Source organism: Pseudopipra pipra, chromosome 3, assembly GCF_036250125.1.
Source record: "Pseudopipra pipra isolate bDixPip1 chromosome 3, bDixPip1.hap1, whole genome shotgun sequence".
Classification (NCBI taxonomy): domain Eukaryota; kingdom Metazoa; phylum Chordata; class Aves; order Passeriformes; family Pipridae; genus Pseudopipra; species Pseudopipra pipra.
In genome coordinates, this window is record NC_087551.1 from 84,526,739 (window position 1) to 84,540,794 (window position 14,056).

Sequence of the window (14,056 nt, forward strand, 5' to 3'; positions counted from 1 at the left end):
TTGTTTGGTTAGGTTTTTTTAAGGATTATTTTCCCAGAACAGCATTCAAATGGCCTTATTTATTTATTTATTTTAAAACCAGGGCTTGATCTTGGTACATAAAAAATTTATAGCTATGTAAATCAACTGCAGCAGAAGAAAACAGCTATACTTTCTTTTTATATTTATATAAAAGGGTTTAACTAAATTAATTTTACAGCAGTATGCTAGAAGTTGATTATTTTAACACAGACACTTAAAAAATACGTAGAACTGTTTTGTATTATCCCTAGCCAGCTTTCTATTAGACAAAAAAATAAGAAAGAAGGAAAACTCTTATCTTCTGTTTCACAGCTGTCAATGTCCGGGCAGATGGCAAGGACAAAATGTAATTTAGTCAGAATTCATTAAGTACAATTAGGCAATTTGATAGCAATATAAAAGATTAAGATGGACATCTGAGCTAGGAGGTGTCAAAGACAGCACCTGTTTGCTTCGTTCAAAAATAATGAAGAAAGAAAACCATCTTTGCTAACAGTGAAGTAAGGTACCTGTAGGAACAGAGCTTTGTGATACAAAGCAGTGCTATGGTTGCACATGAACAGTCATGTAGAAAAAAATGTATTGCTCTGCCTGGTAAAAATTAGCTAGCATTATTGTGATTAATGTGATTCTGATCTCAAACAAAGTATAATGTAAGGAAAAAAAAGGTGCAAAAAAAGGGCTACAACTTCAACATTTCCATGTTAGTAGTTCTGTTATAGGAAAAAAAACAGAATTGAAAACACTTGCTGAATGTTTGAAAGGACATCTATATTAGACTGGTTCTCATGACATATAATACTTACGTAAATTCTGTCCTTACTGTACCGAACTTTGATATTGTGAAGGAGAGTGGCCTCATTTAAATACATCAGGGAACCTGCAAGTAAAAGACAATCACATACCATTAAGAGCTCAGGAGTACCTTCATGTACAGACAAAAACCTAAATTTTAAGATTAAGGAGAATTTTACTTCCCCTCTCTTTGGTTACAGTTTAATCCTATCATTTCCTTACATGTCTTGAGGCAAAACTGCTGACTCAATATACACTTTAAAAACCACAGACCTGCTCTTTACCGTACTGAAAGTTGCAGAACAAAGAGCCATACTGCAGGAGCCTCAACACAGGCTCTGCTCAGCGTAAGCTCCTTTCACCAGCCTGTCAGTCAAACACTGTGCATCTCACTCCACGCAGGCCTCTGAGCACAGAAACTGGTGCCTACCAAAATCCCTAGCAATGACTGTCTTTCCTTCCAGCTCCCTTCTCAAGTCTCAGCCACAGTGTCCCCCAGGGTACTGCCACCCAGCTGACCTTTAGAATAACAGCTAGCTCTGGAGACTCATGGATATAAACATCTAATTGGGAAACACTGTCTGGAGGCAGCAGCAGCCATCATCACAACAGCAGCAACCCCACCTTCCCTGCTTCAATTCTGAAGTTTGTTAGTACTAGGCCTTCTCAGAGAAACTGTTAGGGGAAAAAAATGCTAACACACCAAACCCTAGCTTTATTTTTCTCCTTTGTTCTTTAACAGAAAACACCTGAACTAACTGCTAAAATATACATAAAATATATATAAGGTGGTGGCTCTAGGCAGCAAGTGACCATCCACAGAAAGCTTCAGACCATACAGGTTTACATTCCAGCAAAGATGCTTCTTGTTTTCAGCTATAAAGCACTCAAAAGTGTCAGATGCCTTAATTATAGCGGTAATTTCCACTTCCCATTGTAACACTGTTAAAAACATTATCCCTAAACCATCTGAGGTCACTACTCATTACACAGTCTCCATTTTCAAATACGTGCAACTCTTTTTATCTTGCTGCTTAAACTTCACATGCACAACACTGTTTTGTCTAGTTAGAACTGATTGACTGCCATACTCGTAAACTTAACAGTATTAGCACCACTTTAAAAGTTGTATACATCTGAATACTGTGGATAGAGTAAGCACTGTCCTGGAATGTCTCTTCTTTTTAAGGAAAGACTGGAGGTGGCACTTAGTGCCATGGTCAAGTTGACATGGTGGTGTTAGGTCATAGCTTGGACTCAATCTCAGAGGTCTTTTCCAACATCATTGATTCTGTGAATCTGTAATAGTAACTTCTACCCTGTATGTTACACAAGGGTTACATATGCACCTCTCATCTATAATGACCAACAAAGTTGTTTGAAGTTGAACTGATGCCCTTTCTCAAGGGCTTCAGCAGAAAAAAAAAAATTATTCCAATTTATTTACACAAACGTTTAAGGGCTACCAGTTCATTGACCCAAAGTCAACCTGTGCAGCCACCTACACAAGGATGCCTGAAGTAAAGTCAGGTTCACCAGCTGTTTGCAGCCTCCCTTTGGCTTGCTTAGCTCCACTGAGCCCTTCCTTCCCTTACATGACCAAATACAGCTTTGCTTCAAATGCCTGGAATCATTCACGATTCTCAAAGGACCTTGCCACTTCTGGATTGGTCAGAAGAAACCATCTTCCTCCACAAAATCCCTGGCACTCACATTCCTGTGTTGGCAGAGGCACACAAGGCACACTTTAGCTTTACACTAAGCAAACTCTTCCTCTGGATTACAACAGCCTTTAAATCATGCCTGTGCACAATTCCTTCATGAAGCAGGAGGGTGGCCCCCATCACCATGGCTTTTCCCTTGCCACCACAGAAGACACACATTCCCACACAACCCCACAGTCTCTGGTAGGTGCAGCAATCAAGTGCAGACACCCAGCACTGCACAGCAGGACTAGTCCTCCCCTCCCCAGGCACACTCAGTTCACATGGCTGAGAAAATGGCTCTGGGACCACAAATCACAGGTCTGCCTTCACCTCTTTTAATGAGATCATCCCAAGAGGAAGAGACATTAGAAGGAAATGGGCCAGAAACAGAAACTCCGGTTTGCTCTAATGTAAGTTAAAAGTTTCCTCCTCTCCCCCTGTATTGCCTGGAAGGAAACAGGGTGTTTAAAAAACCAGCAAATTTCAAAATTAAGCCATTCAGATTCTCAGTACTGAGGTGAGAAACAATTCTCCATTGACTCCCTTGACTGTGTGTCTTCATAATAACCTCTCAGGGTTTGCAGTGATCAGTTAATCATCAACTTTTTATTAGCATGCTTATCTGAACAGCAAAGGAACCCAGATTTCATTGTTTCCCCAGTACTCTCTTTACAAGTCCTTGTTAAAGCAGTTATACCTGCAGACTCAGGGAGCAAATGGAAGCTTGCTCCCAGAGGGAATGTCACCACCTCCGCTCAAGACATGCAAACTAGGGCTTATGACAGCAGCTTTGAAATGCTTCTCTAGAATAAATCCTTTAAAAGAGGCATCCATATCCAGAGGCAAAGGAAGTCACCAGGAGAGAGAATTCTGAATATTCACATGGCTCATGCCTAAATATAGCCAGTGTACATATGTGCATTCAGTTGCCCATATATTTACTTATACACACACACTAAGTTCACATAAGTGAAGTGAAGCGCTAAAAGCTAGGAAATATCAATGTCAAATTTACTCAAAATGGCTCTCCTGGCACACACAATGAGTCAGGGTTTGCATGGAAAATTATTTTATCAAGTAATTGCAAGGCTCTGCATATAGAGAACTGGGGGTTTTCTTAAGAGTCTTATCCGATACCCTGTTCCCCTTCATTTTTTTTCACTCCAGAAGTTTAAAAGAAATTAATCTTTTTCTTGGCTATTAAAAGAAATTCCACATATGGTAACATGTATGAGTGGGGCTTGGGGGGATCCAAAGAGGAATGTGAATCACAAAAAAAGGAAGTAAATGTGTTGTCTCTGTACTGTTTGCAATATTTACTAAAAATTCTCATTTAAGGATGGGCTTGATAGTAAGAAAGGTGTCTCTTGCAGCTAGTGCATTTGGCACATGGAAGACTAAGGGTGCAAAAAAGCAATACGTCAGCAAATTAGTTCCTAAAAGGGAGTTAATCAGTAAAGTATAGCTTGGAATGATAAGCATATTATTAACTAGTCTTTCGGGACTTTTTGGAACAGTATTACGAGCACTCAGTATGGTTTTTTTCTTAAAGATCAATAACACTCAACACAAGTGCTCTCTGACAGAAGGAAAATGAACGTGGGATTCACGCATCCTGCAGGTAAACCTCAACTAGTGAGCACCAAGTGAAAATACATTAGAAAAGTCAAAATAATGTTTGATTCAGATAGGATTACTGGAAAAAAGTATTTTTAAGTTTTATCTTTTACTTGGTAAGCCAAAGAAGACATTTTCTCTGACTAATTTAATTGAACAGTGTTCTGATGCAATCTCAAATTATTTCCATAATCACATTCCAAATTTTGATTCCCTGACTATGACACTGAAGTGCCAAGACACCTCAGTAAAATCATTGTGACAGATGCACAGGTTAAATGCATTTCCCTAACAATCATTAGGTGCAGAGAATACAGACACCAACTTTGAAAAATTTCAACCCACATCCTGTTTGCAAAAATATAAGCAACTGAAATCAAGGCTACCAGCTTGGTTCTAATTATAACAACACTGCACCACCTCAGTCAGATCATAAGACTCAGATCTCATCTTTTTGTTCCTTATGGAGCAGCTGTAACAGCTGTATTTCCTGCCATGGGATATAAATACTAAACCCTATTCCAAGACAGGAATTGGTGTTACGTCACCTAAACAACTTTCAGACTCCTAGCCTCTATTTTAAATGAAGAACAATAGAAGATACTTTTGCTCACTATTTATGAAGTCACCAGTATTTTCACCAAGCAGTAAGTACTACAGGGAATGTTAAAGAGATTTGCCCTCATCGGATATTCAAGACAGTAGAGGCTCTGTGATTTGCAGAGCAGCAGCAGCAGCAAAATATTTGTTTAAAGTTCTCTAAAAGCTGATGATAGTGCTTTGTCAGCTTTCTTGGTATTCTCTCCCTCTCCCCAGATTTGACTAGTTTTCATCCACCTAACTGTAAAATATTGAATGAAATAAAAGCCCTGCACATTAACAGTGAATTTTATTACACAAGTTCACCTCAAAACTCCTTCTCCACCAGTACTCCTGTATCCAGTTCAACTGTTTTCTTTCCCAGTGGTCCTGATAGGTCCACATTCCTGTCTCCAATTTTGGGAAGGTTATTTTAAAATTTATTTTCCATTACCTGTACTTCCACAGGAATGCTATCTGAGAAATGTCTTACATGCAGGAAAATGCAGTACAATACAGCTGCTGATAAAGCAACTAAGTCTTTTACTACACTATAAAAAATTGTTAGACCCATAATCTGAATGCAGTATTTCTGAAGTCAAGTAACAGTTGTATATGGGAATAATGTGACTATCTGTTCCTCTAAACTGTTCAACTGAAAATTAAAAAGCACAATAAATTATATTTAAAATAGGCTTACTTTAAGAAGTTTAAAGGACTAGTAAAGGTCATACATAAATTCAAGCAAAGACTACAAGGAAGCAACAGGAAGTTTGTAAGGAAACAATATTCTCTTCATTGCAGATTTTTTTTTCAAATAAATAATTTATTTTTAAATTCATAACTTACAATTATCTTCTACATCCTTTTTGCTATCCTCCTCTGCAGGAAACACTTGATTGATAGCAGCCTGGAAGGTCTGTTAGATGAGAAACATTAACATTGTCAGAAAATAAAATACAAATATAGTTCAAAGATATTGCATGCAATGATACAAGTCAGTGCACTGTAATTGTGCATGATTTAAAATTAAGTTGCCAGCTTTATACTTCAGAAACAGAAATTTTACGAAGTTACTAGATGCAGACAAAAGCTGCTGCATTTATATTACTACATGACATAATAAAAATGAAGTCACTGTAATACACATTTTATTGCAATAATATTTGATCCTCGTATCGAAATTTGCATGTAATAATGTGCAATACAAAAAAAAAGAGACTAAAAAAGTACTGCAAAGGGAACAACATTGTAAATAACACACACCTTCCTCAGTTTTTCAAAGAAGAAGGAACAAAATCCAAATTATTAGTTCAGTCAAAGGACTGTGCTGTCCTTATCATACTCTGTTTTAAAATATTCCTACTTAAAATATAAATGTTCGATACATAACATCCTCTGTAACACCAAATACTGTAGCTTTGGTTGTTGTTTGCTGGTGGTTTTAATTCAATAAATCAATACTAAAGTAAAACAAGACCTTCCTTCAACCCCTGTATTCCAGTTATACAAAACAGCCATTTATCAAGTGTTCACATCCAACTGCAAAAATTCATAACAAAAGCAACTTTGTTTCTTCTTTCCTCTCTAGAAGTCATAATTTATATTGTTGTAAAAAGGAAGGAAAAACATCCCAGCACATATGCATTACAGCATCTGCACAAAAAATACCTATTGTACAAGGGAGATTTTTAATTATACTTTTCTGTTTACTGTAGTAATAGCTCGTTTGCACTAGCTATGAATGAACAAAACCCCTGTTGTGCCAATTAAACATGACAGCCGCCATGCCGCTGCAGGCAGAGGCTCCTTTCCCCATGGAAATGGAGACAAGAAGTCTAGTCTCATACTTGAAAAGGCAACCAACGGGATCTAAGGAATGAATTTAATAAACAAACAAACAAACATGTTTGCTTGTTTAACACTGTACTCAGCAAGGTAGTGCCCTGAGAAACATCTCGCAGGGAAGTTTAGGAGAAAGACAGCAACTTGGTTCATATTTGCTTCAGCACTATATGAGAGCTTCTGGGGCTTACACCATCATGAACAGCCAGAAATTCCAACTCCCTTTGAAGGGGGAAGGGTTAAAAATGTTTCAGAGCAGAACTAATTGCTGCCAGTCAGAAAACATTAAATCTACTTCCCTACAAAGTTATCATAAGGTATGCAATTTGCAGCCATAATAAAATGTATTTTGTCATCTCCTTATCAGGATCTAATGCAGAAAAATATGCACAAGAAGCTTTCCTAAGGGAAATGGAGCCGCTTGCACTGGAACATCTGAACATCTGTCAGACCAACTTTCTCCAAAATATTCTTTAACAGAGTCTGGCAGAGCCATGGAAGCCCTGAACGTCTTTACCTACCTCAGAAAGTTTCCAGCTGCTATTCAGAGTTTTAGCAGAGCAGAGATTCCCCACACACCCTTTTCTCCCTCTCACAGTACAGCAGTAATAACACATCATCATCATTATTTTCTCTACAAGTCTACCAACAGTGAAGGTATGTATCACTGGGTAAAGATATATTTGAACACAACAGTTACCCTTTGCGTGAAACAGTGGGAAAGTTTAAAAACATGACCGACTTCATGAAAATATAACTTCATTTCTTGTTCTTTCCTGCTGATGTGTAACCCAGTACAAAACAGTGTAACCACTAAAAATGACAGATTTTTTTTTCCACAGGAGAGAATGAACACAATAACCAGCTATTCTCTAAGACTCTTCATAAACCTCTGATATTTTAACATTTGTGGAATTAAAGTCAGCCATGCTAGAACTATCCCAGAAGAGGAAGAGCTTTTTCAACATCCTCACCACTCAGCCTTCTGATTCAAGATAAATTTAAATGAGAAAAAAAAATAAGAGTTCATGCTGCATTATTGCCTCCATTTTTCATTCAATGTAAGTTATGAATAATTTCTAAAATATTTCAGAAGTGATAAAACAAAGCAAAATGAAGACTTATCTGAAAGCTGATGTTTTCCTATTGGACTTTTTTAGATAAGAACATAAGTCTAGTTTCAAAGTTGTCAACAAAAAATTCACTGCTGTATGCCACAGTTCGAATACTGCTTTATGTAAGGTGATTACTTCTTATGTAGGTAAGTATGATACAGAAGTACAGAGCTCCAAGTACTAAAACCTAATATTTTAAATAGGAAAATGAGCAAGGTATTCCAGATCTATCAATAAAAAAATGCAAAGAAATTCTTTACTATATTGCCCCATTTTTACTGTTTTTAAATGTTTATTGTAAGGAAAAAATGCTTCAGGTACTTGGTGGAAGACTTTTGCATTAAGCATAGCTTAGCACAAGCTTGTTCTAAGAAATTGGAGAGGGTACTAGTCTTATGAGACAATAAAGTGGTCTCAAGAAACAAAACAGGGTTTAAGGGGTTTTTAAGTGGGTTTTTAAGTGGGTTTTCTTCCCCCCTTTGTAAGGAACCAGCCCTTGAAATCCAATGGCAATCTTAACTATTCTCCCAGAAACTAGATGAGTGAAAAAAGATATCTTTCCATTCAAGCAGGATCTTCTTTCTACCATGTAATCCAATACGTGTAACCATGCCCTCCTTTATACCTTCCAGTTAAAGACAGGAGACCTCCCTACTCTCAGCTGTATTTCACAAACCAACCTAAAGCAGCACAAACGGTGTGTAGGACAGACGAGAACATCTCTCGTTTGCACAAGCAAGTTCCACTCACTGCTAAAAAAAAAAAAAAACAAAACAAAAAAACCAAAACAAAAACAACCATAAAAGAAATACAAACACCTTAGCTCAAAGCACTGAACTTTGGACATTCTGATCCTTACTTTCCAAGTACATTTATTCCTTTATACTTAGCCTGAAAAAATACCTTTCTGGTTACTCACAGCATACCAGAGCAGGTGCCCCATAAAGCGCTCTATGGCCCTTCCCAACTGGCACAGAGCCATAAGGCACCTCTCAGCTGAGAGCAGGAGGGGTGTCAGTAAGTGCCTGCAGCACATCACGCCTTCCCAATGGCTGCCAGAAACTCATTACTGCTGATGCTCTAGGAAGTGCCTTCCCCCCACTCCTCAGTGCCCCATGGAGCCCAGGATGGCATCTCTTCCTAATCGCTTTACTCAGATTTGCTACCTCTAGGAAAAGAGTTAATTCCCCATTTGGCATTTCACTGTCAGCTGCCTTCTCTCCATTACAGCATCAAGGAACAAAACAAAGATATATGCAGCAACAGGATCTGAGAGAAAACACTCCAAGTAGAAGTGTAAATGCATATCAGCCTTGCAAGCCAATGATCTATTTTTTGGGAAGAGGTTCCCATCATGTAACACATGCATCGTCTGTTCAGGCAACACACTCCTGCAGCTTGGATTATTGTTCCTCATACAGTGCAGGCTGGGTGACCCAGGTCCCCACCTCTCTTCAGACAGACAGCCTTGCCACAGAGCTCTAAACACTTGGCTATGGGCTGCAGTACCCAAAACTGCTACTGCTGGTTTGCAAGTGAACCAGTGTGTTGGCCAACTACCTTCACAGAAACTGGGCTGGGTAACTTGATTTCATAATACAAAGCTATCTACCACCACAGTGACCCCAGCTTGCCACTGCGTGCTGCTCTCCTGAAAACTTTCCACTTCATTTTTAAGGTGGATCTGTTCTCTGACCTCGTTTACAGCATCATGCACAGCTCAGAAGGCAGAACTGAGAGGGTGCCACTCTGCAACACCAGAGCTAGATACGGGTGGGGCAGGGAGTGGGGATTTTAAGAGAATATTAAACTGCTGCCTTGCAGCATTTATTGCAGTTATTAATGACATAAAGTATAATAAAAGGCAATAATCAAACATATGCATACACATTTCCTTTTCAGCTTGTGACCTCTGGTAAAGCTACCAGCGCCTACGGAGAATACATATGACATGGTAATGACCCAGATTAAAAAATAATAATAAGTTACACCGCCCAGATATGTTTACAAGATCAGGTTACTCCTCTTCTCCCTGTAATTATCATGAGCAACTCTGGGGCTGCTGGATCACTCCTTACTGAAGAGCACTTCTGAACTATTATTTTAAGAAAACAAAGTTGATGGTAAATGGTATTAATGCTGACTACTTTAAATGAATGGCCTAAGTACATAGGAGCAGAGTTTTCTTAAAAAGACAAAAAGCAATGGGAAATGTTTCACTATTAAAAAAAAAAGGACTGAGAAGGTAATCATGAAAACTTTTTACTCCACGTCTGGAGTAAATATATGGAATATATGGAACTTTGATAATTAAAAATATAGGACCATAATCTCTACAGCATTTAGACTGTGAAGTGTTTGTTCCCTTAGACAAATGAACATTAGGGCCTTAATTGATCTGCTTAATTCAAAACACCCAACAGCAGAGTAACAAACTATCTAGACAAAAGAGATTTTTTGGTTGTGAACCATGAAACAAAATATTTGTATTTTAGGATATATTAGGATTTGTTGTTAGGTTTTTGTTTGGTTCGGTTTTGTGTTTGTGGTTTTCTTAGTTATATAGGGTCCCTGAAACGAGGGTATATTAGAAATAAATACTGACTCAGAAGTACCCTTATTGCCTGTTCCTGTTTCAATATACAGGCTTTTGCTCTTTATCACATCAGGACCATCTGGGGATATAACCATAAATAGCAGTGGGGGTGAAAATTATTTAAGTCAATTAAAGACAACTTAGCTGCAGATTCGGAATATTTAATATTCTTGTCTGGATAATTTTGCTTTTCCCCAAACTCAAGAATGCATGCTCCTCCTACTACTAAACATATAGACTTTATCTCTCACATTCAAAAATGAGATGTTACACTTGCTTTATATTTCTAAGGAAAGCAAAATCAACTTCCTCTCCAAGGTGCATGAAAAAGAAAGCCTATAAACATTGCTTCAAAAGGAAGGACTGCTGCATAACCTTTTGACCTCTAACAAGGCATTCTCTACTATTGCTGACGTGAAAAAAGAAGTTGCAAAACACATTTTTGTCTTTTTTACATACTTGAAGATACAGAAAGGATAACATTATTAGAAAGGGCATATAAAACATATTCACACAGAATGAAATCACAAGTTTTAAGAGTGTCTGATCTTATTCCAGCTCGTAAAACCCAGGATGCTGACCATTTGAATTAGGATCATTGATAGCTACAAGGTGCTTCCTGTAAAAACTGACATTTAATTATGACATACTGAATCTGAAAGATGTCATGATAATTGAAGCAGCTGGAACACACTACTTAGGATTAATTAGGTCTTCATTTTAAATGTTACATTTATTTTGACTTTAATTTGATATAGCACTTCTATAGGACCTTTGTTTAACTTCATGTTACTTCTCAAGGTACTTGAGGTAAGAGGATTCATCTTTCAGTCTTCATCAGTCTAATAACAAGGTGTCTAATCTTAGCCAGAGCCTAGCACATCCCTCTAGGACCATTTCTATGCATGTAAGGGAAAAGACATAAGCTAATCTCAACAGTAGGCTCTTAATCAGTCTCTAATTTAGAAAAATAAAGCATACAGAACTGAATCAAATGGCTACAGAGATTCAAACCTCCTCTCTTTCATGAGCACATGAAGATGCACTCTTTCAATGCACATGCAGATAACTGACAGAAAGCACACACTTCTTGTCAGCGTGAGGGTTCATTGCAATACAAGCTAAAGCTAAGCAAAGATCCTTAGCCAAACTTAGAACAGAAAACTGATTTTCCATGCCTTCAGGCTGTGTGTAATTGTAGATACTGGTAAAGATTTGGCCTACAGGTAAAATGGTTTATTGTATGTTTTTTCTCTATTCCTTTGTTTGTGAGACACTTACCTTGCCTTTCTGATTCAAGGGCTCAATAGTTAAGTTGTCAGTGCCAATGTCCACAATCATCCCCATCTGAAACCCATCAGTTGGGTGTGGAGCCCAAACGGGCTTCCCGTCTTCCATTGTGGGATTTATCCAGTATTTCCTGAAAAAAAAAAAATAAACAAAAAAAACTTTGTATACAAATTCAGTAAGCCATCAGGATTCACTACACAGACTTCAGTTTATTATGTTTATTCCTATTATTCAGTGTGAAGGGAGCCAGCTCCCACAGATTGGAGCCAGCCTTTTTCCAACCTGCAACACTTTGCCTAAAGAGGACACCCTCGGATTTGAGTATGGAGAAGATTCAAAAACAGATCAGTTTCTCAGGGGGTCCACACACTGCTCCCTGCAGCTCTTTCTCCAGCTTCCCTAACTTGTGAACCAAGAAAAGAGATCAATTTAGAAGGGCAAGACAGATTTCAAAGCTAAGACTAAGGAGTGTTTATATATACACATATATGGATAAACATGTAAAGACACACATACACACGCATATATATATCTACCTGTGTGTGCAGGCAGAGGGTCACATGACTAATGGATAGTTGTCTGTACCTGATTTGGTGAACAAATACTTGAATTTCTGCAAGAGTCACATGTTGAGGCATGTGGGCAGAAATCCAGTCTCTTGGCATTTAAGACAAATGAATGTGTTCGCTCTTTTTGTGTGGCTGAGACTATGGTTTTTAAATAACCCACAAATATATTTGGTCTCAATTTATTATACTATAAGCCTTTGAGAGACTGACCTCCTGATACTGTAACATTACAGCTCTGCCTCTTAAGGAATATCAACCTTACTTTCTATAAAAACGTGATGTGAGAATTGTTTCAGAAGAATTTGGATGTACAAGTGAAATGGATGCAAAGGCCAAGACATTCAAACCTTATGGTCCTCGAGTTATGCAGCTAAATAAGCTCCCAATTAAAAAGGAGTATTTGATTACACGCAATACGCATTGAGCTGACCAGGAAAGTTGCCAAGATTGGCACACACTGAATGGCTAACGGTGCCATTTTAAAAATGCTGAATTGGCCCCTTTTTTTGGTGGTTTTTTTTTTTTTTAAACCTACTTTATAGTCCCTACCCTAATAAGGATAGAGTCCACTCAGCTTGAAAGGCTCACTTCTCCTGGCTGTTTCTTACTCTCCTCCAAAACTCATTCAGATACTAAACTGACATGCTTTAGTGATTCCAAAATTTGTAAAAAGTATCTCATACCACAAAGGTGTAACTTGCATCTCTCAGCACAAACGAAATGAGCCTACCAAGCAGCAAAGAAAACACTAGCAGCAAATATGCCAGAAGTCTGTAAACTAGGGAAAGTGTCCCATACTTTTCTTTTCCCGCATCTGAAGGAAAAAGATCCAAAATTTCTCACAACCAACGAAGGCTGCAGATCTCTTTGCCATAGGCAGTGGCAAGGAAGAAGAATGACTGGCCCACCAGAAAGCTGTACAACCATGAGCAGAAAAGGACATTCTTGTCCCACAGAGGATCTCTCAGGACATACTGCACTTGACATGCTTTTTATTGCCTCCAAGGACAGGTTAGAAAGGTTTGAAGAGAAGGAAAAGGCTTGCTGTGATCTCTTTGAGAACGCTTCTGGTCTAAGCATCTTACTTAACAGCAAACTCTCTTATTCCTTTGCAACTTTAATGTGAAATAATAGAAGATAAGTAATTCTAAAGAAAAAACAAAGATATTTTTAAATGAAGTAGCATTCTAATGGGACTTAGAAAAAAATAGCTACTTACATTAATGTTGATGTCTAGTTTTGTGTTTAAATTTACTCAGTTAATCCATTCTTTTCCCCTGAATTCAGTTCAGGATTCAAAAAAGCTCATGAAGATTTTAACAAATATTTCTCTTGTATCCTACTCATGCAATTCCTGCTATTTAAAACATTAGAATTATTACAGGAAAACTTGTGGTTTACTTTCCTCCCACAAACAGAGCATATTAACTTCTTTTAACTACTCACAGGAAGTTTATGTCCTAAAATCTCCAGTGTCACATTCACTTCTATTTACTTAAAGCCTTCTGACACAGCCCATGAACTCTATGAAGCAGCATCTTCATCATGTGCTGCCATCACCATACGATAAATCATGTAAACAACATCTGTATTCACTCACAATTGGCTGTTGGCCATTTTTTTTTCACTTCAGGATACTGAAAAAGGAATATTTTTCTTCCAGCAAGATCTGACCTCTGAGTCCAACTGCCATCATGGGCATAGTTGCTAAACAGCTGAGTTTATTTCTGGCTATAACCAAGACTACATTTCTTCACAAACCTATCATTTGCTTTTAAAATGCTAGTTCAACTTAGTACTTAAGCGATATGTCCAACAACCACTAAAAACAAGGCTGTCTTTTATACCCCGAGTAGCATTGCATGGCCAGGGCTCCAGACATAACCATATGGCACAAGAAACAAATTCTAAAATTACTGCCAA

The 14,056-nt window shown here is 37.9% G+C and overlaps 1 protein-coding gene across 7 annotated transcripts in view; it reads right to left on the bottom strand.

Annotated features, from left to right (window-relative positions):
- The window catches only part of MYO6 (myosin VI), a 107,262-nt gene that overhangs the window by 65,432 nt on the left and 27,774 nt on the right, over nucleotides 1-14,056 (bottom strand). For all 7 annotated transcript variants that reach the window (XR_010429391.1, XM_064650101.1, XM_064650100.1 and 4 more), the window contains 3 exons: nucleotides 11,556-11,694; nucleotides 5,568-5,637; nucleotides 828-901 (listed from right to left, as the gene is read on the bottom strand). Coding sequence is in view for 6 of the 7 variants with exons in the window: in XM_064650101.1 (XP_064506171.1) it covers nucleotides 828-901; nucleotides 5,568-5,637; nucleotides 11,556-11,672 (261 nt within the window). In the remaining variant the exon portion in view is untranslated. Of the gene's footprint in view, nucleotides 1-827; nucleotides 902-5,567; nucleotides 5,638-11,555; nucleotides 11,695-14,056 lie in introns of those variants that run through there.